This window comes from Solanum dulcamara, chromosome 6 (genome assembly GCF_947179165.1).
Source record: "Solanum dulcamara chromosome 6, daSolDulc1.2, whole genome shotgun sequence".
Classification (NCBI taxonomy): domain Eukaryota; kingdom Viridiplantae; phylum Streptophyta; class Magnoliopsida; order Solanales; family Solanaceae; genus Solanum; species Solanum dulcamara.
Genome location: NC_077242.1, coordinates 965,237 through 987,951, shown reverse-complemented (window position 1 = coordinate 987,951; position 22,715 = coordinate 965,237). Strand labels below are relative to the sequence as shown.

Here is a 22,715-nt window from a genome sequence, read left to right as displayed (position 1 = left end):
ATAGGTGATTTTAGTATATATATAAGTAACAGTTTGAGACAACGTGCTACCCATATAAATCCTTTATCATGCTTAATTGCCGATTGACTATAGATAATATGTGTGTATACGAGGGTCCAATTTGGACACTAGTCACGGGGCTAGGTCGTGACAAAAGTGGTATCAGAGCAGTTCATCCTCGGAGTGTCTACAGACCGTGTCTAGTAGAGTCTTGTTTATCGGTGTGTTGTGCACCACATCTATAAACAGGAGGCTACAGGACATTTAGGACGTTGCCTTTCTTTCATATCTAAGATCGTGCGATAGAGCCCAGCCGTAGGACATGAAATTCTTTTTTTCTATCTTTTGATTTCAGCTGAAGAACGACATCGATAGAAGAAAACGATTGATGATATTGGAAGCTACACAATATACGGGTAAGTAATGATGCGAAAGAGGTATGGTGGATAAGGTAAGCATATTGAAGTATGATTGAAATGTAAAGTTGAAAATTGAAAGAAAAAGTAGACATGAAAGTGTAACAGGTGCAGTTCGAGTCGGACATAAGAGGTAAGTCCATCATTTTCATACTGTTGTTGATATTGGGTGCCCTGTGTGGCTGCGATATGATATGAATATATATATGTTGAACCTGTGAGGCATTGTTGGTATTTTCTGCGTGCAGATTTTGAGATAGTAAGAAATACAGAGGAAACTCTGCCCATTTTTTTTTTCAGAAAAAAAAAAAGAAGAGAAAGTGGGACATAAGTTCATAATATATTTTGAAGGTTGATAACCATGAGGTAAATTTATTGTGTTGTAGTAAAGAGTTAAGAAATACCCCAATGTCATCATTAAGGGACACCATTTTTATTTGGGAAATTTTATTTCGGAAAAAGCCTATTTAGAATTGATTTAAACGAACCAAGATAACTTCCAATCGCATGTTTTCCTTAAAAGAAGCTTTTGTTGAAGGAAAAAAAAATATGTCTCATAATTAAGTTTTACTTCCATTGAGAAGTACAAGGCACTCAACAATTAGTTTGTGAATTAAATAATTCATTCAAAATTTAAGAATAACCTTGGAGGTAAACCAGGTGCATCAAGCACTAAGAGGTCCGGTGGTGCTCGTTGGATTCTAGCTTCCTTTTGGTGGTGGTTGAAGAATGCCTTATGATAACATTTTATTAGTCCTTAACCAATTAATTGGAGATGGAACTGGTGAATGGAAAACATAAACTTGTGGAATATTCAGGATCATGTATTTCATGTGTTGTTCATGAAATGCTAGGATGATTCGAAAGGGGTTTTGATACTAAGGGATAATTTACAAAAAGGTTAAGTACGCTTACTCCACCGAATATAATTGACCCTTAGTAAGAATCGTGAATAAGGTTAAAAAGTGTTACACTATGGGATTGAGTAAGAACAGAATATAATGTGAGTATGATGAGAATCGTTATGAAAATAAGTAAAGTCTAGCGGAAAAGTGGCTAATGGATATGATTTTGAGTAAGATTAAAAGTTAGTATTGGGTACACGACAAGGGTGAAAGCGTATAAGGCATAAAGGAGTATTGTGTATATGTGACTTCACCTCGAAAAATAGTGAAATCCTTAAATGATAGGAAATGTAGATTTGCAAAAATAACGGATGTATTGTGAGTTTACTAGAGGAACATGTGATATCTATTGAGATAAAGATAGCGTTATAAGAAAGCTTGGAACACTGATCACTAGAATATAAGTGCTACCGAATAGAGAATTTAAAACGATTATAAACACTAGCTAATTACTGATTAGAATAAATGGAATGTGGCTTTGAATGAATTGCTACATTAATTATATCATTTGAGTACCATTTATCAGACGAGATTTTGTACTATATATCGGGAATTCTCATCACCTTGTGATTGTGTTAATGTTTCGTACATGGGTAATCTAAGTTATTGATGATATAAAGAAAGACAGAGATAATGTATTGGAAAAGAATCACATGAATTTGAAAATTTGAAATGGGGACATAGAGTAGAATATAAATAGATAATGATATGAGTACACCCTAAAGGGGGGAAGTGGATGAGAAAAATATAACTGTAAGATGAAATTAACTGACACTGCAACACGTTAAGGTGAACACCTAAACTTCATATGAGATCCCATGCTGGAACAAGTTAGAAAAATTTGAAAGTCAGCAATAAATGGAAAAATAAAACCAAGATGATATTTGAGACGGTGCTCAAAATTATTGGTAAAGATCTTGGATAGTGTGACATCAAAAGATGGATGCTTATAAAAAGGACGAATACAACATGAGAATAGTAACAAGTAGCTCGAAGATATTATAAATGATAGCAAGGTTATACTGGATTAGAGGTTGAGATGTTGGCAACGTAATTATCGGCTAATAAGATTGGGATATACAAGTAGCAAAGGAGAGAAATCTCTCATATGGTAGAATATGAGAAAACTTAATAGTAAGTAAAGGAAGGGATGCAAGTATGACAAAATAGACAGCAAGTGAGTGTTAGTACAATAAGAAATTTATAGCAGAATAAGCCAAGAGAAGGAAAGACTATGATTAGAATTGAATACACGTTGTACAAATTCTACAAGATTGGTTATGCAGCCTATGAATATTGGTATGCTAAGGGTGATATCAAGTGATTACTTGATAAGCAGAATAAGAATTTAGTAACCACAATGCGATTGCAATATTCCGGATACATCAAAGAAAAGTATAAGATGGTTTGAGGAAAAAACTATAGAGATATAATTAGTATTGGGGGCAAAAGCCATAGGTGAGTGCTGATATCAACTGAAAGAGGTAAGAGAAAATATAGGGACTGCATAAAGACTAACGTGGAGACATTTAGGTATTTTCTGGGCTGATTTAAGCACCTACACATATTCGTATAAAGATTGCAATAGTATGTGTGGTAAGAGAAGTAAGAGAAAATTAGAGTAAAGGGGCAATAGAAAAGTTTGAGTCAAAAATAGAGAAATGACTCAAGATATTATGCCTAAAATATTGCCAGTTAGGGTAAAGGAAATTATGAAATGACTTAACCGAGACAATCAGAATAGGCGGGTTACTGGTTACTGGATGACGGTAAGGTTATAAGATGAAGGAACCTTAACACTAATTGATAACCAACCCAAAAGATCAAGATCAAGAGGTAAAAACAAATGATAGTTAAAGACCTTCAAGTCAAAGTCAGAAAGTTACACATGATGCCGAGGATTCCAGAATACGGATTGTCATAGTAGGGTAAAGAAAGAATATTGGAGTACCAAAATATTACCCTGGTGAAATTTCGATTTACTAGTAGAACTTGGAGTTCGTTATAATGAACTAAAGCGAGTCGACAAACGGAGGAGGTCTATGAACGACATAATTAACTAAGAGAACACTTGAGAAAATATTGGGAAGCAATTAATGTGATTTTTTTTACAGGCTTACCTAGCACTCCACAGAAGTATGATTCCATATGGGTGATTGTAGATAGGCTGACAAAATCAACCCACTTTCTTTCAGTTAGAACTACATATTCAATAGAGGACTATGCGAGGTTATTTATCAAAGAGATAGTAAGACTTCATGGGATTCCCATATCTATTATCTTAGACAGTGGGGCTTAATTTATAGCTAGCTTCTGGAGATCATTTCAGAAGGGATTGGGAACACAAATAAATCTTAGTACAACATTTCACCCTCAGACTAATGGGCAAGCTGAACGCACTATTCAGACGCTAGAAAATATGTTACGGGCCTGTATTATTGACTTTAGAGGTACTTGGGATGACCATTTGCCACTTATTGAGTTTGCCTATAATAACAGCTACCATTCTAGCATTCAGATGGCACCGTATGAGGCTTTATATGGCAGGAAGTGCAGGTCACCTATTGGTTGGTTTGATGTTGGTAAGGTTAAGTTAATCGGACCTGATATGATTCAACAAGCTGTTGATAAGGTCAAGCTTATTCGGGAAAGGTTATTAGCAGCCCAGAGTCGACAGAAATCATATGCAGATAATCGACGTCTACCCTTAGAGTTTCAGGTTAGTGATTGGGTGTTTTTGAAGGTGTCACCCATGAAGGGGGTAATGAGATTCGGTAAGAAAGGAAAGCTTAGCCCGCGCTACATTGGCCCTTATCAGGTTACTCGTAGAATAGGCAAGGTTGCATATGAGTTGGACCTACCATCTGATTTGGAAGCAGTGCACCTTTTTTTTCATGTGTCGATGCTTCGCAAATGCATTGGTGATCCTTCTAAAGTATTCCCCATGGATGATATCCAGGTGACGGAGGAGCTTTCTTATGAGGAAAACCCTATAGCTATACTTGATCGCCAAGTCAGAAGGTTACGTACTAAGGATGTGGCTTCCGTCAAAGTATTATGGCAAAATAACAATAGAGAACAGATGACCTGGGAAGCCGAGGAAGAGATGAAGGATAAGTATCCTCACTTGTTTTCTACGCCTACAGGTAATCTAAACCTCTCGATTAATTATATTGATTGACATATGAAACTATTTGTTGTTGCAAAAAAAAAAAAGAAAAAAAAAGACTATTCCCCCAAATCTCTTATAAGACTTTATGAGGCGGGTTTAACATTCGAGGACGAATGTTCTAAAGGGGGGAAGAATGTTACATTCCGTATTTTTGCATTTTGGATTATTCGTAAGCTAACGATTATAAATTCAAGGACTTTTAATTTTGAATTTTAAAATGACATGATTCGTTGTAGATGCCAAGTTATATGAATAATTTATGTGTAGTAAAATACATCTCAAGAAGGACCCTTAAGCCAAATCAAAATAGAAGCCATCAAATATGTTTTTCTTAAAGTCACGTTTCGGGTAAGCTGACTTCGGGAGGCCATAACCTCTTTATAATTTGAGAATTTGGAAAAACTCTCAACATGAAAGTTGTAGATAATTGAAATATCTTTCCAACCATAGGTCGTGGGACGAAATGTGATATCGGAGTAATAAGATATAGACGTTTTAAGTCTGACAGGCCAAACTAAATAGTGAATTCGGCCCAACCCAATTCTAATTCGGGTCAGGCCTAATACCTACGAAATTAGATCTGATTTTTTGTAACTATTCCTTCAAACTTTAGACCAACATAATTCTGGAAATTTCCAGAGAGAGAGAGAAAGGGAGTTCTTGAGAGAAATCCCAAATCCGACCAAAATTCAAGTCCCGAAATCCGAAGCTCATGAAGAGAAAATTGTTGTACGTCGCGTTGGCTTCAATTTGAGCTAGAAATCAGCCAATAAGGAGAAGATTTTATGTGGTGCTGCAAATTTAAGGTAATATTAAAGTCTCCTTTTCATTGTTAACAAGTTTAGTTAGAGTTTTAACGGATTAGAACGGAGAAAATAGTGTTATAAACTAGTTTGGTGATTTGTTGAGAGTTATGGGTTAAAGGGTTGTTTTAGGTAGATTAAATAGATGGAATTATCTTAGTGATGATGTATAATAATGGTTGATATTGTTTTGATGTTGTTGATGAGTTGTTGTTCTTGAATTTGGAGGAAAAAGGTGTATGAAGATTGTGAATGTTCAAACCCGTTTTTGGAATTGAGTAGCTGGTAGTAATTCTGGAATATCTCATTGTGTAGACCTTCGATTTTAGATATTAAACATGTTTTGGAAAGATAATACACGTACCTACAACTCTTATGTTTATGTCTTAGTCTATATCTGCTGTTATTATGTCGAAAACCGAGCATGAATCATAAGACAAATTCTGTCCAGATTCTGGATTGAAAATTCCTTCATGTATAGCTGTTCGTATTTTGATGATATCTCTTTGTAGAAAATGAATTTTGAGTTGATTTCTTTTGAATTGGAAACTTAAGACAGAGATATAAATGTTTCATGAAGGTTATAAAGTCCAGTTTTGCCGTTTTCATTTTCAAAATTTAGATACAACGTGAGGTACTTGACTTTCCGAATTTACTGCTTTGGTAACATGAATAATAAATCTTATTTTGTGTCAATATTTTGGATTGTTGATGTTGGTTGATGATTATATGGCTGGTTTGAAAGTGGGAAAAGTGAGCGGTATAGGGGAGGTGCTGTCCAATTTTTTTTAGAAATAACCTACTAACGATAGACTACGTTTTATTCTTGTCCATAGCTTAATCATAGTGCTTAACGTTTTAATATAGGTTGAGACAATATTGGATAACATATACGTATAAACGCTAAAGGTATGTAAAGTTAACATCTTCTTCTTTTGGCATGATCCATATGAAACGAACGAATGACGTATGCTTAAATTCCAAAGAAACTCGTATTCGTAGATATATACTCGGATGGCTACCGTTCTTGATTTTCAAAATTTATATTGTTATGTCTTGACTCATGTGTATGATTCCAGCCATCCTAGTTGGTATAACTCATGTTGTGGTATAATTCATATTTTAGTATAATCCATAATTGATGTGATTCATAATGACTATTGTCTTGGTTTTCAAATGATGGACTATTTTGCTTATTCTATTAAGTCTCCGATAATGATCAAATTTCGCAAGGTTGCTAATGATACCTTATTCGTGCATATTGTTATGGTATTATTCACCGAGTCCTACGATAGGCCGGGTATGTTATCATGTATGGATTCCACTACATTATTCACCGAGTCCCTTCCTAGAGGGCCGGGTACGTGATATGATAATATGATATTATGATGATATGACGATATGATTATGGCACCGAGTCCCATAATGGGCCGGGTACGGTATCAGTGTACACTACTCTATTCACCGAGTCCCTTGCTAGAGGGCCGGGTATGGTATATATATACATATGACGATATATTGATATAATTGTGACACCGAGTCCCATAACGGGCTAGGTACGATATATGATGATATGCATGTCTTCATTTTATAAGACACAGGTACAGTGATTTATTGATTATGATACTTGACTCCTGAATCTTTATTTCAGATGTGATCTCCTTTACGGTATTTTATGCTTTATATACTCAGTACATAGTTCGTACTGACCCCCTTTTGTTCGGGGGGCTGCATTTCATGCCTGCAGGTACAAATACTCATTTTGGAGAGCCGCCAACTTAGGATTCTACTCAACGAGTTTGAAGTGCTCCATTGTCTCGGAGCCCAAACTTTGGGTACTAATCCTTATAATGTATATATTTGTGTATTTAGGGGTACGACGGGGCCCTGTCCCGTCATATGCTATTGTTAATTCTCTTAGAGGTCTGTAGACATATGAGTGGGTTGTATATAGATGTTGTCCGGTGTACAAGTATGACTTATGTTTTTGGACGTTTACATTCAGAATGGAAGCCTTGTCGGCTTACATATTATGTTATCTTATTTTTGACAATTAAGACTCCCCAAGAAATAGGTGATTTTAGTATATATATAAGTAACAGTTTGAGACAACGTGCTACCCATATAAATCCTTTATCATGCTTAATTGCCGATTGACTATAGATAATATGTGTGTATACGAGGGTCCAATTTGGACACTAGTCACGGGGCTAGGTCGTGACAGATATAGTGATGCAAACTGGATCACCGGATCATCTGAAGTTAAATCCACAAGTGGATATATTTTCACCGTTGGTGGAGGAGCAGTGTCTTGGAAATCATCAAAACAGACATGCATCGCCCGCTCTACAATGGAGTCTGAATTTATAGCTTTAGACAAGGCTGGTGAAGAAGCTGAATGGCTTCGAAATTTTTTGGAAGATATTTCATTTTGACCCAAACCTTTGGCACCCATATGTATACATTGTGATAGCCAAACGGCAATAGGAAGGGCAGGAAGCGTTATATATAATGGAAAATCGCATCACATTCGACGGAGACACAATACTGTTAGACAACTACTCTCTAGTGGTGTTATCACTATTGACTACGTAAAGTCAAGAGATAATGTATCGGATCCACAAAAGGCTTGTCTAGAGAGGCTGTTGAAAGATCATCGAGGGGAATGGGGTTAAGACCTAGGACAAGTCATCATGGCGGTTACTCTACCTAGTAGACTGGAGATCCCAAGAACTAGGTTCAAAGAGATCAAACAAAGTTATGATTGACGGTTCAACATTGTCAAATAACTCAATTCATTCTCGTGATGATGACAATGTTCAGAAACAAAGGATAAAACCTTAAGGCTTTTTACTGAGTTAATACAGCATTAAAGGTTTTTTAATGATTATCTAAGTCTGGCGGAAAATAACTAGATAGTGTGTTTATAGGACTACACGTTTAGAAATTACCTATGTGAATGTGAAGTATAAGCCGCTTCAAGGGGAATGACGGTAAAGGCCCATTCTCTATGCATTCACGAAATCAGGCGGTGTTCATGGCTGAAAAGAACACAACCGTGAGAACCATAGATGGTTGATGATTAATTGTGTAACTTATGTTGTCTAGTTATACAACAAAGTTCGACGGTTCAAAGATATCGCATCTACCGATTGATCGAGTATATCCTATATAAGTTCATTATGGAAAGTTCAAAGGGAAACCTACTTATCCAGATGCAATTAATCTTCGCTTGTATATCACACACTTATCCGTGCATTCCTTTATCTTGTAGACATTCCCCATTCATGTGGGGGATTGTTGGGTTTAATTGATAGTTTGAATGGGAAATTGAGGGGAAAAAAAGTGGAGAGGAAAATGATATGTTCTCTCTTGCTTTATTAAATAAGCTTTGGTCCCACATAGGTGGTGAAAATGAAAAGTCTCCTACTTAAAAGTAGAAGCACTCCTTCATGTTGCTAAAGGGTCAAGAAGAGGGTCTCCCCTTGCACCGTCGTCGTCGTCGCTAGCTCGGCTCGGCTTTGGCTATGGCTACGGCTACGGCTTCGGCTTCGGCTTCAGATTTGGATATGATTGATTGATAATCTTTTTGGACCAAATTTTCTTTAAATTTTAATTAATTAATATTATTTATTTATTTAATTAATTAAGTGAAAAAATCCTGACCCGCAACCCGCAACCCATTTCTTTCTCGGATTAATTTAAAAATATTTCCCTCCGTTTTTCCAACGGATTTTTGAAAGGTTGCAACCTTGTCCGAAAAGTTGCAAACCTTTTCTCAATAGGCAAACCTTTTCCAACAGGTGCCTTTTCTTAAAAGGTGTAAACAGTCTATATATATCTGTTAATTCCTCAGAATGTTCCATACGAAAATTCTGAAATAACATCTTCTTCTTCTTCTTTCTGCACTTCCTAAAATCGTGAGATATACAGCCTTCAAGTGGTTCGCAGTCATCAAATATTTGCAGTACCTCTACTTTGGTGAGTAAATCGTTCTATCCTGAGAGGAAAGATTCCAAAACCTCGGGTATTTTGAGGGGAATAATTTCCTTAAGGACACACTGTGCATTCAGTGGACTCGATTTTGTTCTTGCATTAATTTTTCAGATTCTGTGTTTTATTACCTTTAGTTGTTGTTACTGTCTTTAATATTTACAATACAGTTTACTAACAATTTTTACACCTTAAAACCATAATCTCGTAGTCACATGGGATAACAACTTCATGGATAATAGTTTGAAACAAAAATAAATTTCAAATGCAAACATAATTTAATAATTAAAAAAATAGAATTAATCGTCTATAGCAAGCGTAATTTGCAAACGAAGGAAGAACATAAATAATCCATGCATGTAAAGACTATTTGAAACCATCTAAAGTTGTGGGAGATGGAAAATGTCCTCAAGATTTCGACTTTTGAGTCTTGAAAATTTAAAAAATTCTTGATAGAAAATTTAATTCATAAGTAACTTTTAGTTCTCACGTGAATATAAGTATGTAACCAACATATTTTAATGTGCATATCAATATTTATTCTTTTACTAATATATATTTGTAAATTATTCTTATAAAAGGAAAAGTGATACTCTTTATTTTAATTTGTTTATCTTATTATTTTTTAGCATATTTTAAAAAAAAATCTTTTTTGCCAACTCTTTAATTAAAATTTTACACCTAATGTGTCCAATATCAAACTTAAAAGACATTATAATATATATTTTATGTATCTTTAAATTAAAAATATAATATTTAAATTTTACCTATTTTTTTTAAAATTTCGTATCAAATAAAAATTAAACAAATAAATTGACACGGCTTGAAAAAGAAAAAAGTTCAAAACCTCAACAAAACAACTGGTGCAAACATGGTCTAAGATTTCACGCTAGTTTCCAAATCTAGTCTCAGCTGTATTACTCTGTATAATTTACATCAACATTACCCCACCACATATAAATATATATAGTGGCGAATTCACTTTATGATTAAAATTAAAGAAAATTATATTATTTATATATAATTAAAATAATTTTTTATATATATAATAAATATTGAACCCTTTTTACTAATTTATTTATTAATTCTTAAAATTTTAAACCTCCCTTAATCTCTCCAATAATCAAACTCCATAAAACCTCCTTCTCCTTATTAGTTTTCTCACCAGACCCACAAATTCCGGCGCTATACAATAATCTCTCTCCAATTTCATCAAACACCCAAAAAAAAAAAAAAAAAAAAAAAAAAAATCTTTCTCCATTTTTGTCAAATACCCAGAAAAAAGATTTAAACTTTCTCCAATTTCATCAAACACCCAGAAAAAAAACAACTTAATTTTCTTCATTTTCATCAAATACCCAGAAAAAAGATTTGATCTTTCTACAATTTCATCAAAAACCCTGAAAAACAATTGATCTTTCTCAATGGGGGACGAAAGTAAAACCCAATGTTTACTGAACAACAAGAATATATTATATGCACGTAGTAAATCACATGCTTACGATGAATTGCGTGTTTTTAGGGGATGGTTGAAGTGGATGTGTGTGGATCAATCTGACACTTCATCTACTGTTCTTTCTTGGTTTGTTTTCATAATGTTTACAATTGTTGTTCCATGTCTGTCCCATTTCGTACTGGCTTGTGCAGATTGTGATGCTAATCATGATAGACCTTATGACAATGTTGTTCAGTTGTCTCTCAGTGCTGTTGCTTCTCTGTCCTTTATTTGTCTTTCTGGGTTTGTGAAGAAATTTGGGCTTCGTAGGTTCTTGTTTCTTGATAAGCTTTGTGATGAAAGTGAGACTGTCAGAAAATGCTATATGGAACAGCTCCATGTGAGTTATCTCTTTCTTTTTTGTCTTTTGGTTTTCCCATCCGGTGTTTGGTATCCACTGGGCGGAGCTAGGGTACCGCAAGGATTATAGTAGATGTTGAATCACTTTTATTTCTTCGTGTGTTTGTCTCTTTTATATTCTGAATCTAGTTAGTAAAAATCCTGATTCTGTCACGGTTGGTACCGCTTTAAGGCTGATTAGGATTCATGTTGCATAAGGAAAGTATTGAACCCGAGACTTCTGGTGAAGTTTGATGAGATTATATTGATCCATCACAATCTTTAGTGGTTCTTGTTTGCTCAATATCAGTCAAAATTAGCTGACTTTTTGCTTTGGTTTTCCATCCCGTGGTACCTAAGAGTGGAGCCAGGGTACAGCAAGGGGTTCATCTCAACACTATTACGTTAAAAGTATTTTTTTAATGTATATATAGTGGATGTTGACCCCTTAACTTCTTTGTGTGTTTATTCTTTTTTATATTCTGATTCTCGTTAGTGAAAGTTCTGGTTCTGTCACTGTTGGTACTGCTTTAAGGCCGATTAAGATTCATGCCATGTAAGGCTCATTATAGAGGATTGAACCCAAGAGCTCTGGTTAAGTCTGATGAGATTATATTGATCCATCACAATCTTTGTGTAAATTTGATGATCTTTTCGTTTGTTACACACTATATTATTGCTGGAATTACTATCTTTTTATTTTCTGAATTTTGTTCAGATTTTGAGAATCAGATTCTCAATATGTTTGATGATTGGACAGTCTAAACTCAGAGGAATTCCCTGTTTCATTATTTAAAGATTGAATTTTGCCCCATATATATATGATCTCCTTTTTTGGATCTTTTTTTATTCGAAAAAGAACAATTCTCTACTGTTTTTGTTTTTCCAAAAAAAGAAAAGTAGAAAGGTCAACTCTTTGTTGTTTTTGATGACACAACAGCTCATATTAGTATAAGTAATTGTTGTACAGTTGGTGAATAAACCATTTTTTGTGCCTCTTTTTACAAAGAAATTTCATGATATTTTCATCACCAATTGGTTTCTATGTTGAAATGTATATTGAACTGCATGATGTAATGTAACAATAATCCTTTTTTCGATATGCAGAGATCATTGAAGATCCTATTCATTTTTGTCCTGCCATGTTTTGCTGCTGAAAGCATATATAAGATTTGGTGGTACAGTTCAGGTGGAACTCAAATCCCCTTTTTAGGCAATGTCATTGTGAGTGACACTGTCGCATGCCTTCTAGAGCTGAGCTCATGGCTTTACAGGATGACCGTGTTCTTTCTAGTGTGTGTCCTTTTTCGCTTGATTTGTTACCTTCAGATTCTCCGACTGCGAGATTTTGCTCAGATCTTCCACATCGATTCTAATGTTGAGACAGTGTTGAGAGAGCACCTTAGAATCAGGAGGCACTTGCGGATCATTAGCCATAGGTACCGTAGATTTATCATGTTGGCATTGATATTCATCACAGCAAGTCAATTTGCATCCCTTCTCATGACCACACGATCAACTGCTGATCTTCATATCTATAAGAGTGGTGAACTCGCGGTATGGCTTCTCATCAGCTGTCTTATTTGTCAAATATAGGATCTTGTACTTCATTTTTAAAAATTATTTCAACTAAATCCCTTGCATTTCTTTGCTTGAATGCCTCTTTGATAAACTAAGTCAACAAATGGGATTTACAGTTACACGTGGTCATTGATCACATATTCTTTTGATAGTATGTCGTAATTTATGCAGTACTTCACTGTCCAAGCATTTCCAACAAGAGACAAACATATTAAAATTATAACTATTACGATTTTTAATCCTAGACGAATACTCTCGTGTGGGATGTTGCACAGTTTGTAATATCGATGAAGTGAAAAATGATGAGATTTCAAGAGTAATGTCTTTGGACAGTTTGGATATATATGTTCTAGCAAATGGCACTGCAGAACCAATTTTCAGCTATACAGTGCTATAGTCAACCAGCAAATGGCACCGCAGAGCCAGATTTTGGCTATGAAGTGTTATAATCTGCCTATTAGACTAACGGAAGTTCAGGTGCTTCAAATTCTCTCTTAACTATGTCCTTATATTTAACGGAGATATGAAATTAAAACGACAGCTTATATTTAGTTTAGTCAGAGTAATACTTACTGTTATTGCTATTTCTTAAAGTTGAATTCAAAAAAGACATGTTTGTTCAGGATAGCTATAATTCCTCAACATTCTTTTTGCCTATATCTTACTTGATTGCTGGTACTCCTCTGACTAGATGTAAACGTCTTCTTCTTGAATGCAGCTATGTTCTGTGAGCCTTCTTGCCGGGCTGTTGATACTGTTGAGAAGTGCAGTCAGGATTACCCATAAGGCACAATCTGTTACAAGCTTAGCGGCCAAGTGGCACGTGTGTGCAACAGTAGACTCTTTTGAATCAGTTGAGGGTGAAACTCCTCCAATATCTCAAATAGCCAACAACCAAGATTTCCCTGTGACTTCTGAAGGATCATCTGATACAGACGATGTTGGAGATGAGGAAGATGAGCTCGACAACACGAAATTCGTCCACTCATATGCATATAGCACAATTTCATTCCAGAAAAGGCAGGCACTAGGTAAGCTGGTTTCACTTGTTTTTTTTATCCCCAGTGGTTTCAAAAGCAAAAAGAGCAAAAAAGCGACAAGGATACGTAAGACTTGAAAGCTAAAAATGAATGGTGAAACATATACCTCTTTGATATGATGTGCATAATTTATGCGAGGTTAAAAGAATGTCAAACATCTACATATGAATTAGTACAATATAGTAACTAATTTTAGCCTATGTTGCTCGGATTTGTCAAAAATACTGCCAAAACCAGTGCATTTTGGGAGGATCTGACACGGGTGCACCCTTTTTGGAGTTCTATGAAACAATTATTTCAATACTAATCCAACTCCTCAAAGGTGAGATTCAAATAAGCAACCGATTTTCTAGTTAGAATCACTTTTACGTACTTGTTAGAATCGAAGCACACACTTCTCTAAAGTGCATGGATCATTCACTCATAAACTATGTTGCTCAGACTCTTCGAACACGGATGCAGCAACATATTAGGAGAGTCCGAGCAACATAGCCCATAAAGCAATGACCTCTTCCTTCTCATCACTTAATGCTTTAAGCGACAAAGTGATAGCTTTTAACTACATTGCTCATCCCTAGCTTTGAGAAATGCGCGATACTATTAATAAGGTTCTTTATTACGTGTATTGTTCGGATTAACTAACTATAGTTTTTGCTTTTACAGTGACATATTTTGAGCACAACAGAGCAGGAATTACTCTATATGGCTTTATGCTGGATAGATCCTATCTTCACACTATTTTTGGTATGGAACTAGCTCTGGTCCTCTGGTTGCTTGGTAAAACTGTTGGTGCCATTGCTTGAATCATTGGGTATTGAATTGTTACGTTCCTCGGACTCTCCAGTAATGATGCTGCACTTGTGTTAGATCCTCCAAAACTAGACTTTTTTAGAGAATTTGAAACGCACCCTATGACATTTTCAAAGAGTTTGATCAACTTTTGGTTGAAAGGGTTCTGTTTTTGCTTGTGCTATTGTTTAGAGTGTAACATAATTTGTATTCAATCAGAAATCAAGATGCTTGTGTGGAATATGGGGGTGAATATGTATAGAGCTATTTTATTTATTCAATTTTGTATTATACTGGATCTATAAGAGGTAAAATGATGTTACTTACGTTTTTTTTTTCTTGCTCCTGTTTATGATCAGTATAGGGTCCGACAAACCGAACCAAATTGGATAAAAAACCCAACTAGTGGTTTGGTTTGACTTGGTTTGGTGTTTGGAAAAAAAACTCGACCATTATAGGGTTGGTTTGGTTTTACCTAAAAAAAAGTCAAACCGAATTCAAACCGACCCGATTATAGATATATTACTTTTAAATTATATTATACATAAAAACATTTATTAAAATGTAACTTATAAATATTTGTTAAAATTTTTTCATAATTTTTGTTTTCTTTCTTACATTTAGATTTGGACTTGAGAAGCTCATTTAAATAATATACAAAAAAAAGCTCATCTTATAAAGTTATATTATAAAGTTAAAACTTCAAACAGTGTTCTGTCTCCATCTTATATGTTGATATTTTGTACTAAAACTCTTTTTAAGAAGCACTGCTCTGTGCTTTTTATTAGATATTATGAAAAACCTGAGAAACCCGAAAAATCCAAAAAAACCCGAGAAAAATTGATATCGAAAAACCCGACTTTTATTGGTTTGGTTTATAAATTTAATAACCCGATACAAATGATTTGGTTTGGTTTGTAAAAAATCCGAACCAACCCGATCCATGTACACCCCTAATCATGATCTTAATTTTTCTTTTTGCCGTTTTATTAATCTGATATGGAAAATAATTTAATTTATATACATCGACAATGAAAGAAATTTTTACATTATCAAGTCATTCAAAATACGACAACAATTGAGTAGCATAGTGAAAATAAGAGATCTACTATAAGGTTATTTTTACTTCTTGTACATTTATATCAAGTAACTTGTCTTATTTTTAAGATGAAAAAATTTACTTTTTACGAAGGGTTACATATAGATAGCTTGTGAATGACATGTCGATAAAAAAAAATTTATTTGAAAATTTGATGTATATAAATCAAACTCATTCATAAATCATACTTAACTCGATTGCTCAATGATGCGGCCCTTATGTTTGACATAAAAAATAACCGTATTTTTTAATTTGACATTCACTAGTATCCATGCTTCACAACTTTATGTATGTATAAGTAGATATTTAAATTTGTACAAAATTGAACAAGCAAATACATGTGTCCTATATAATAATATTTGTACAAAATTGAACAAGCAAATACATGTGTCCTATATAATAATTCGTGTGAGGTACACTCATCCTACGAGACAATTGATTTATATTTAATTTGAAAAAGAAATAAAAAGGCATCAATAGGATTACAACAACAACTAGATTAATTTCCAAAAGGGATAACCAAGGAAAATTACACAATTATAAATGACTTGTGGCTTGATGGCCCAATGGGCTTTTGATATAAACTGTCACTTTGAGTACTAATTCAGTGATCTATGTTAACTAATAGTTAAGCAAATAAGGTAGATCTTGAAGGCATTCGAAGAAGAAGAAATCATTAAAGATTAAAAAATGGAGTTTGATACAAGCCCCATTAATCGATGTTCAAAAGAACACGAGAAGATCTATCAACAATGGTTCAATTTTGCTGATTCTGGTAAAAAAAATTAATTTTTTTTGGTGTTTTTGTTCAAATAAGAGCAAAAAGAAATGATTTTTTTTGAATAATGTGGGTGTTAATTGGGTACAGATGGAGATGGGCGTCTCACTGGTGGAGATGCCACCAAGTTCTTTGCCATGTCCAATTTGCCTCGACCAGAACTCAAGCAGGTGTTTTTCTTTTCTTGTTTCTGTAGTTAACTGTTACTTTTCTCTCAAAATTTATTTGACACAATTTCCTTTTTAGTTCGTCAAAGAAAAAAAGATTTCACCTTTATGTATTTTAGAACTAATTTAACTTTAAAATTCCCGTGATTTATATTTGTACAAATGTCTATTCTTTGTTTTATATCGCAAGTGTCAAAAGTCGAGTCAAATATTGTCACATAAATTTGGATGGTGGGAGTATAGGTTTTGATTTTTTTTATTTGATTATTTGTTAGTATATAGTACTGTAATCATCTTCAATGTTAAAATTATAATAAAGCGCGTGGTGTGGTTGGTAGGAAGGAAAATGTTTTTCAGGGAAAATGATTTCTAAGAAAATGTTATCTTGGAAAACAAGCGTTTTTTTACTTATTTTCTAGTGTTTGGTAAGTAATCAAGAAATATATTTATATGTTATCTAACAAAACACTGTGAAGGCGGGATGGGATGGGAAATGGGGGTTCGGGGGTGGTAGAGGGTGGGATGGTCAAGGGGTGGGGTTGGGGAGATTGGTTGCGTAGGGAGGAGACTATAAACTTGAAATGTCACTTCTGCAACTTGTTTTTCCTAGGCCGGAACTTGTTTTCCTTGAGAAAATGTTTTCGTTCATACCAAACACACGTCTAAGGCGTTGTTCATATTTTGGTATTTGTATTGAAGGATTAGTTGTCAGCTGTTATCATCTTCTGTGGTTCATTGGGTGTTTATATGTGAGTGGCTTTGGTTATTTTTGGGATCAAGTCTTATTTTGGTGTTTGATTTTGCTTTACTCCTAATTTCTTGATTGAGTACGGGTCCTAAACTTTAAGCTGTTATTTTCTATCTAAGCTTCTGAAAATGGTGATACTTTAGTCTCTAGTCACTGGAAAGCTATTGTGCCAACTTCATTTTTGCTACTCATTAGAATGTCCGACCTATCATCTATAAAGACTCGTGAAAATGGCCTATGATCTACCAAAGGGTGATGTGCAAATCCTCAGGTTTTAGGTCTTCTCTTAGAAGGTTGATATTGAGTGTTGGAATGTTGGATCACTGATAATTATATTCGGGTTACTTATCACCTACGGGGGGCTAAAGTGGACAAGATCGAACCAGATGGTAAAGTTATAATATTTAGATAACTTCTAGCAATTAATTGAACTATGTTAAAAGCAAAAAGATGACCAAAGTTGGAAGGCAAACTGAACTTACTCCCTCTCTTGCACCTAAATCCTTAGATAAGGTGATTATTGACTTTTGTTGCTTGAGAAGTCCTATTCATCTACTAGTTACCTCCTAAAGATTTGTGAGTGGTAAATTATATTTTCACATACATATATTAGTAGCTTGTGCGAATCAGATTGACTTCTTTCAACAATTTTATTTACTTATAAAAAAATCAAATTGACTCTTAAGTTTGCAGTTTCCTCCTAGTTTTGACAAGTCATTTTCTACTGCTTAAAATTGTTTCAACAATTTGTTTCATTTCTCTTCTTTTCCTAAGGTGTGGGCAATTGCAGATTCCAAACGACAAGGTTTTCTCAGTTTTAGAGATTTTGTTGTTGGAATGCAGGTACTACTTTTTTCTCTGCTCTCATTTCACTTTCTTTTTTTGGGTGTTAATTCTAATCCATCTGAAACAGAAATCTTTCTTTGCTTTTCAATCTGTAGTTGGTCTCTTTGGCGCAGGCTGGCCGTGCAGTAACCAATGATCTTTTAAATGCTGATGGTACTTGAGTAGTTTCAAGTTTTTTATTTTATAATGTATGCTAGTTATGTTTTTATTCACTTGTTAGCAAAGTCTTGCTGATTAAATGATTCCTTGTCCTGCCAGTTATTTATGGAAATTCCCAAAAAAAAGAAGAAAAAATCGATTCCGTCTCCTGTCTTGTATTACTTTCTATAGCCTAACATTCTTCTCATATACTGATTTTAGACGTAAAATCCATTGCAGTTGACTTTGAAAATTTGCCACCTCCTACAATGGAAGGTCTGGATGGTCTTCTTGCTGTAAGTGTGCTAGATTCACCTTCTATCTCATTTTTCATTTAACACTGAGCTGTTACCTTAGTTACATTATTTTGATACAGAAGAAGAAGCTGATGCCTAAAAGCGAACAGGATCAGAATGGTAATATACCTCATTACATACAAGTAGTTACTCTATTTGTACTTCCCTTATATTCTTGTAGTGAGGAGAAAGGAGATAGATGGTATGATTGCATCTAACTTATTGAATTGAGAAGCAGCCAGTGCTCCTGTCCCGGCTGCACCAGCAACTAGTTGGTTTTCATCATCAAAATCTTCAAAGAAGGTATGTCCTCTTTGTAATTAGTGCAACTCTCAAATCTTGCATTTTTTTCAGATGTCTGAACACCGTTCTAAGTGTTATATATGCTATACAAGCTCCAGTAACATACTCGGATTCTGCATGTGGCGTTTCTCTATCGAACTAAGTTGTCAAGAAGTATTTTTGTCCTTGTCCATCAGTATGAAGTTATTTGATTATATTTGTTAGAATATTGGTTGAAATTATTGCATGGGATTTTCCTATACCCAAATTTCCCAAGCACATCCTACAACAGTTTAAGACGTGTTTATGCTTAATTCTTTGTTTGCTCCTGATACTTGGCTCTTTTCATCTACCTGCAGGTCTCTTTAACCTCCGTCACATCAATAGTTGATGGACTGAAGAAGTTGTACATCCAAAAACTAAAGCCACTAGAAGTCGCATATCACTTTAATGATTTTGTCTCTCCTTTGTTGGTAGGTGGTGCATTTCACTTCAGTTATGCTTCCTTTTAATTGGTACAGGAAAATATTGATAAATAAACAGCTGAAGTGCTATGGCTATGCTCTGTGCATAATAGGCAAATAGTGATTTTGATGCCAAGCCGATGGTGATGCTTTTGGGCCAGTACTCCACAGGCAAAACAACATTCATTAAACATTTACTTAAAATGAGTTATCCAGGTTAGCTAAAACTCCTTTTTGCTTGTGTAAGTGTCTTGTTTATGCATTCAAGAGGTTCTTGCTTACATTTTTGCATCCCATATGTCTATAGGTGCTCACATTGGACCAGAGCCTACAACAGACAGATTTGTGGTTGTCATGGTACGTTCCCATTTCTTTACTCTTACTGACCACGACGGTATATTATTCTCTCTATTTTACAGTCTACCATATATGTTTCTATTTACCATGTTAAGGAACTCACTGTTCTGATGCTTTTTTCACGATAGTTTCGCCAATGTGATACATGCTTGCTAATACTTTTTCTCAAAACTTGCTGCATGCTGAATCTTTTGTTAGATTGGTGTTCACAATCAACTGTGTGTTATACAGAATGGACCTGATGAAAGAAGTATTCCAGGAAACACAATTGCTGTTCAAGCAGATATGCCATTTAGCGGTCTGACAACTTTTGGAACTGCGTTTTTGTCAAAGTTTGAGTGTTCTCAAATGTCGCATCCTGTGAGTTATTGATCGATTTACTTATGAAAACAACCTTTAACATAACTCTGAACGCTTTCAACTCCTTTTTCCCCTGAACTTTTTCCTCTCTCGTGTTAAAAAAAGTTGTTGGAGCATTTTACATTGGTGGATACGCCTGGAGTTTTATCTGGGGAAAAGCAGAGAACACAAAGGAGCTATGACTTTACTGGTGTGACTTCCTGGTTTGCTGCCAAGTGTGATCTCATCCTTCTTTTGTTTGATCCTCACAAGCTTGATATAAGTGATGAATTCAAACGTGTCATTGCTTCTCTTCGAGGTCATGATGATAAGATACGTGTGGTTCTGAACAAAGCTGACCAAGTTGATACTCAACAAGTATGGCAATTTTCTTTCCGTCTTTTACGTTTTCCACCTCTTTGTCAGCTATGCTACAAGTTGAATTCATTAATTGGTTTCAATTGCAGCTTATGAGGGTTTATGGAGCATTAATGTGGTCTTTAGGGAAAGTTCTAAATACTCCTGAGGTTGCTCGCGTCTACATAGGGTATGATCTTTATATTTTTCCAGTTAGTACTATAATTGATTTAAATGGGCTTATTTTAGCCAACTAAATGTACTTGGGTTGCTCCAAAGCGAATGTATGAGTATAAAAATATCCATGCTGCCTGATGAATTCAGAACATGGTGAACTAACTCCTCAATGTTGATAAACTTTTTGTAATGCTTAGTCCAATAATTGATTTAAATGGGCTAATTTTTGCCAATGAAACGCCATTGGGTTGCACCAAAATGATAGTATGAGTATAACAATATCCATGTGACCTGATGGATTCAGAACATGATGAACTAACTTCTCAATGTAATGGATACTTGGAAGTGTACACTGTATGGGACTTCACATTTCCTCACTAGATGCTGTCATGTGTTTACAACAATTTCCCACCCCATTCCATTGCTCCTCTCTCTAATACTCAACTGCAGATGTAATCTGTTCACTTGAAATTTGAAAGTAAATATCTAAATATGCATGTTCGTTTCAGATAATGTCTTCAAGTCCTTATGATGATGGTGGAGTTTACATAAAACTTTATTTTCCTTTTAGAGTTTTACAGTTTTCGTTAACTCTGTGGTGTTTCGCTTGCACAGATCATTTAATGACAAACCAATGAGAGAAGCTGCAGCAGGGCCACTCGGGAAAGAACTTTTTGAAAAGGAACAAGATGATCTCCTTACAGACTTGAAAAACATACCAAAGAAGGCTTGTGATCGTCGTGTAAGTCCACTATCTTAACTTTGAGTCTTTATATTACTCATATACTCTACTCAAACTATACTTGAAACAAGGATTTAGAAGCAATGTTTTATCGTGTACAGATCAATGAATTTGTAAAACGCGCTAGAGCTGCCAAGATACATGCTTACATAATCGGTCACCTCAGAAAAGAGATGCCTGCTATGATAGGCAAAGCCAAGACCCAACAGAGACTCATCGATGAATTGGAAAACGAATTTGGAAAGGTTTTACTCTCTCATTACCACCCTTACATATGCACTAAACTGTCATGTACATGTCCGCTACATATATATCCCTCCACTTCACTTTGTTTGTCTTACTTTCCTTTTTAGTTCGTTTAAAAAAGAATGTCTCTTTCCTTTTTTGACAACTCTTTAATTTCAACTTTTCACATGGCATGTTTAAGACCACAAGATTAAAAGATATTTTGGTACATTCTACATATCATTAGCTTAAGATCACAAGATTCAAAAGTCTTCTTTACTTTCTTAAACTCCATGCCAAGTCAAAACCAGACAAACAAATTGGAACGAAGGGAGTAATTTCTATATTGAGCACTAGTCTTGTTTGTTAATGCCCAACTCATCCAAACAGGTTCAAAGGGAATTCCATCTGCCTGCTGGGGATTTTCCAAATGTCGAACACTTCAGGGAAGTTCTCAGTGGATATAGCTTTGACAGATTCGAGAAGTTGAAGCCAAAGATGATACAAGATGTTGACGATATGCTTGGTTATGACATCCCTGAACTTCTCAAGAATTTCAGGAATCCTTATGACTAACCGCGACCTAGAGCTGGTAGAATTTGAAAGTTACTACTTCCTGAATTTGGTTTGTTATACAACTAAGTCATTGTATCTTGTATGTTGTAACCTTTTATTCCTTTTTGGTTTCTCACATTGAGAATTTCTACAAACAATTTTGGGTTCAACATGGACCAATGAACACATACAGCTGACAAATTGCGGTGGCACATAAACATATACTCTTCAGAATTTTGAATACATGAATATCTTTATTTCTATGTTAGCATGGTTCAATATAAAAACCAATGATAAAAACACTTATCATGTGTTCATTTAAATGCTTCAAACATCACCGGTATGAAGTGGACTCATAATGTAAAGTTTTGGAACTAAACAACATATTTGAGATTGTTTCTTAAAGATCCTCAGCTCAATATGTTGTATAAAGGGCAGCCCGGTGCACTAAAGCTCCCGCTATGCGCGGGGTCCGGGGAAGGGCCTGACCACAAGGGTCTATTGTACGCAGCCTTGCCTTGCATTTCTGCCAGAGGCTGTTTCCAAGGCTTGAACCCGTGACCTCCTGGTCACATGGCAGCAACTTTACCAGTTACTTCAACACAGAATATG

The 22,715-nt window shown here is 35.0% G+C and overlaps 2 protein-coding genes across 3 annotated transcripts; both read left to right on the top strand.

Moving 5' to 3' along the window:
- The first annotated feature begins 10,410 nt into the window (after positions 1–10,410).
- LOC129892051 (uncharacterized) lies at positions 10,411–14,865 on the top strand. The gene is made up of 4 exons (XM_055967586.1): positions 10,411–11,124; positions 12,231–12,680; positions 13,423–13,735; positions 14,408–14,865. Exons 1-4 carry the CDS (start codon positions 10,714–10,716, stop codon positions 14,545–14,547), a joined length of 1,314 nt encoding a protein of 437 aa, XP_055823561.1. The 5' UTR covers positions 10,411–10,713; the 3' UTR covers positions 14,548–14,865.
- Positions 14,866–16,211: 1,346 nt separating this feature from the next.
- On the top strand, positions 16,212–22,368 carry LOC129893027 (EH domain-containing protein 1-like). 2 transcript variants are annotated; one of them, XM_055968517.1, is made up of 16 exons: positions 16,212–16,407; positions 16,501–16,580; positions 18,100–18,168; positions 18,267–18,324; positions 18,550–18,605; positions 18,686–18,725; positions 18,841–18,908; positions 19,247–19,360; positions 19,465–19,567; positions 19,659–19,708; positions 19,940–20,068; positions 20,174–20,425; positions 20,515–20,594; positions 21,197–21,323; positions 21,425–21,568; positions 21,939–22,368. In XM_055968517.1, exons 1-16 carry the CDS (start codon positions 16,323–16,325, stop codon positions 22,122–22,124), a joined length of 1,641 nt encoding a protein of 546 aa, XP_055824492.1. In that variant the 5' UTR covers positions 16,212–16,322; the 3' UTR covers positions 22,125–22,368. The 2 variants fall into 2 exon arrangements, with proteins under 2 accessions (XP_055824492.1, XP_055824493.1); XM_055968518.1 differs by having other exon boundaries at positions 16,213–16,407; positions 18,844–18,908.
- Positions 22,369–22,715: the final 347 nt, after the last annotated feature.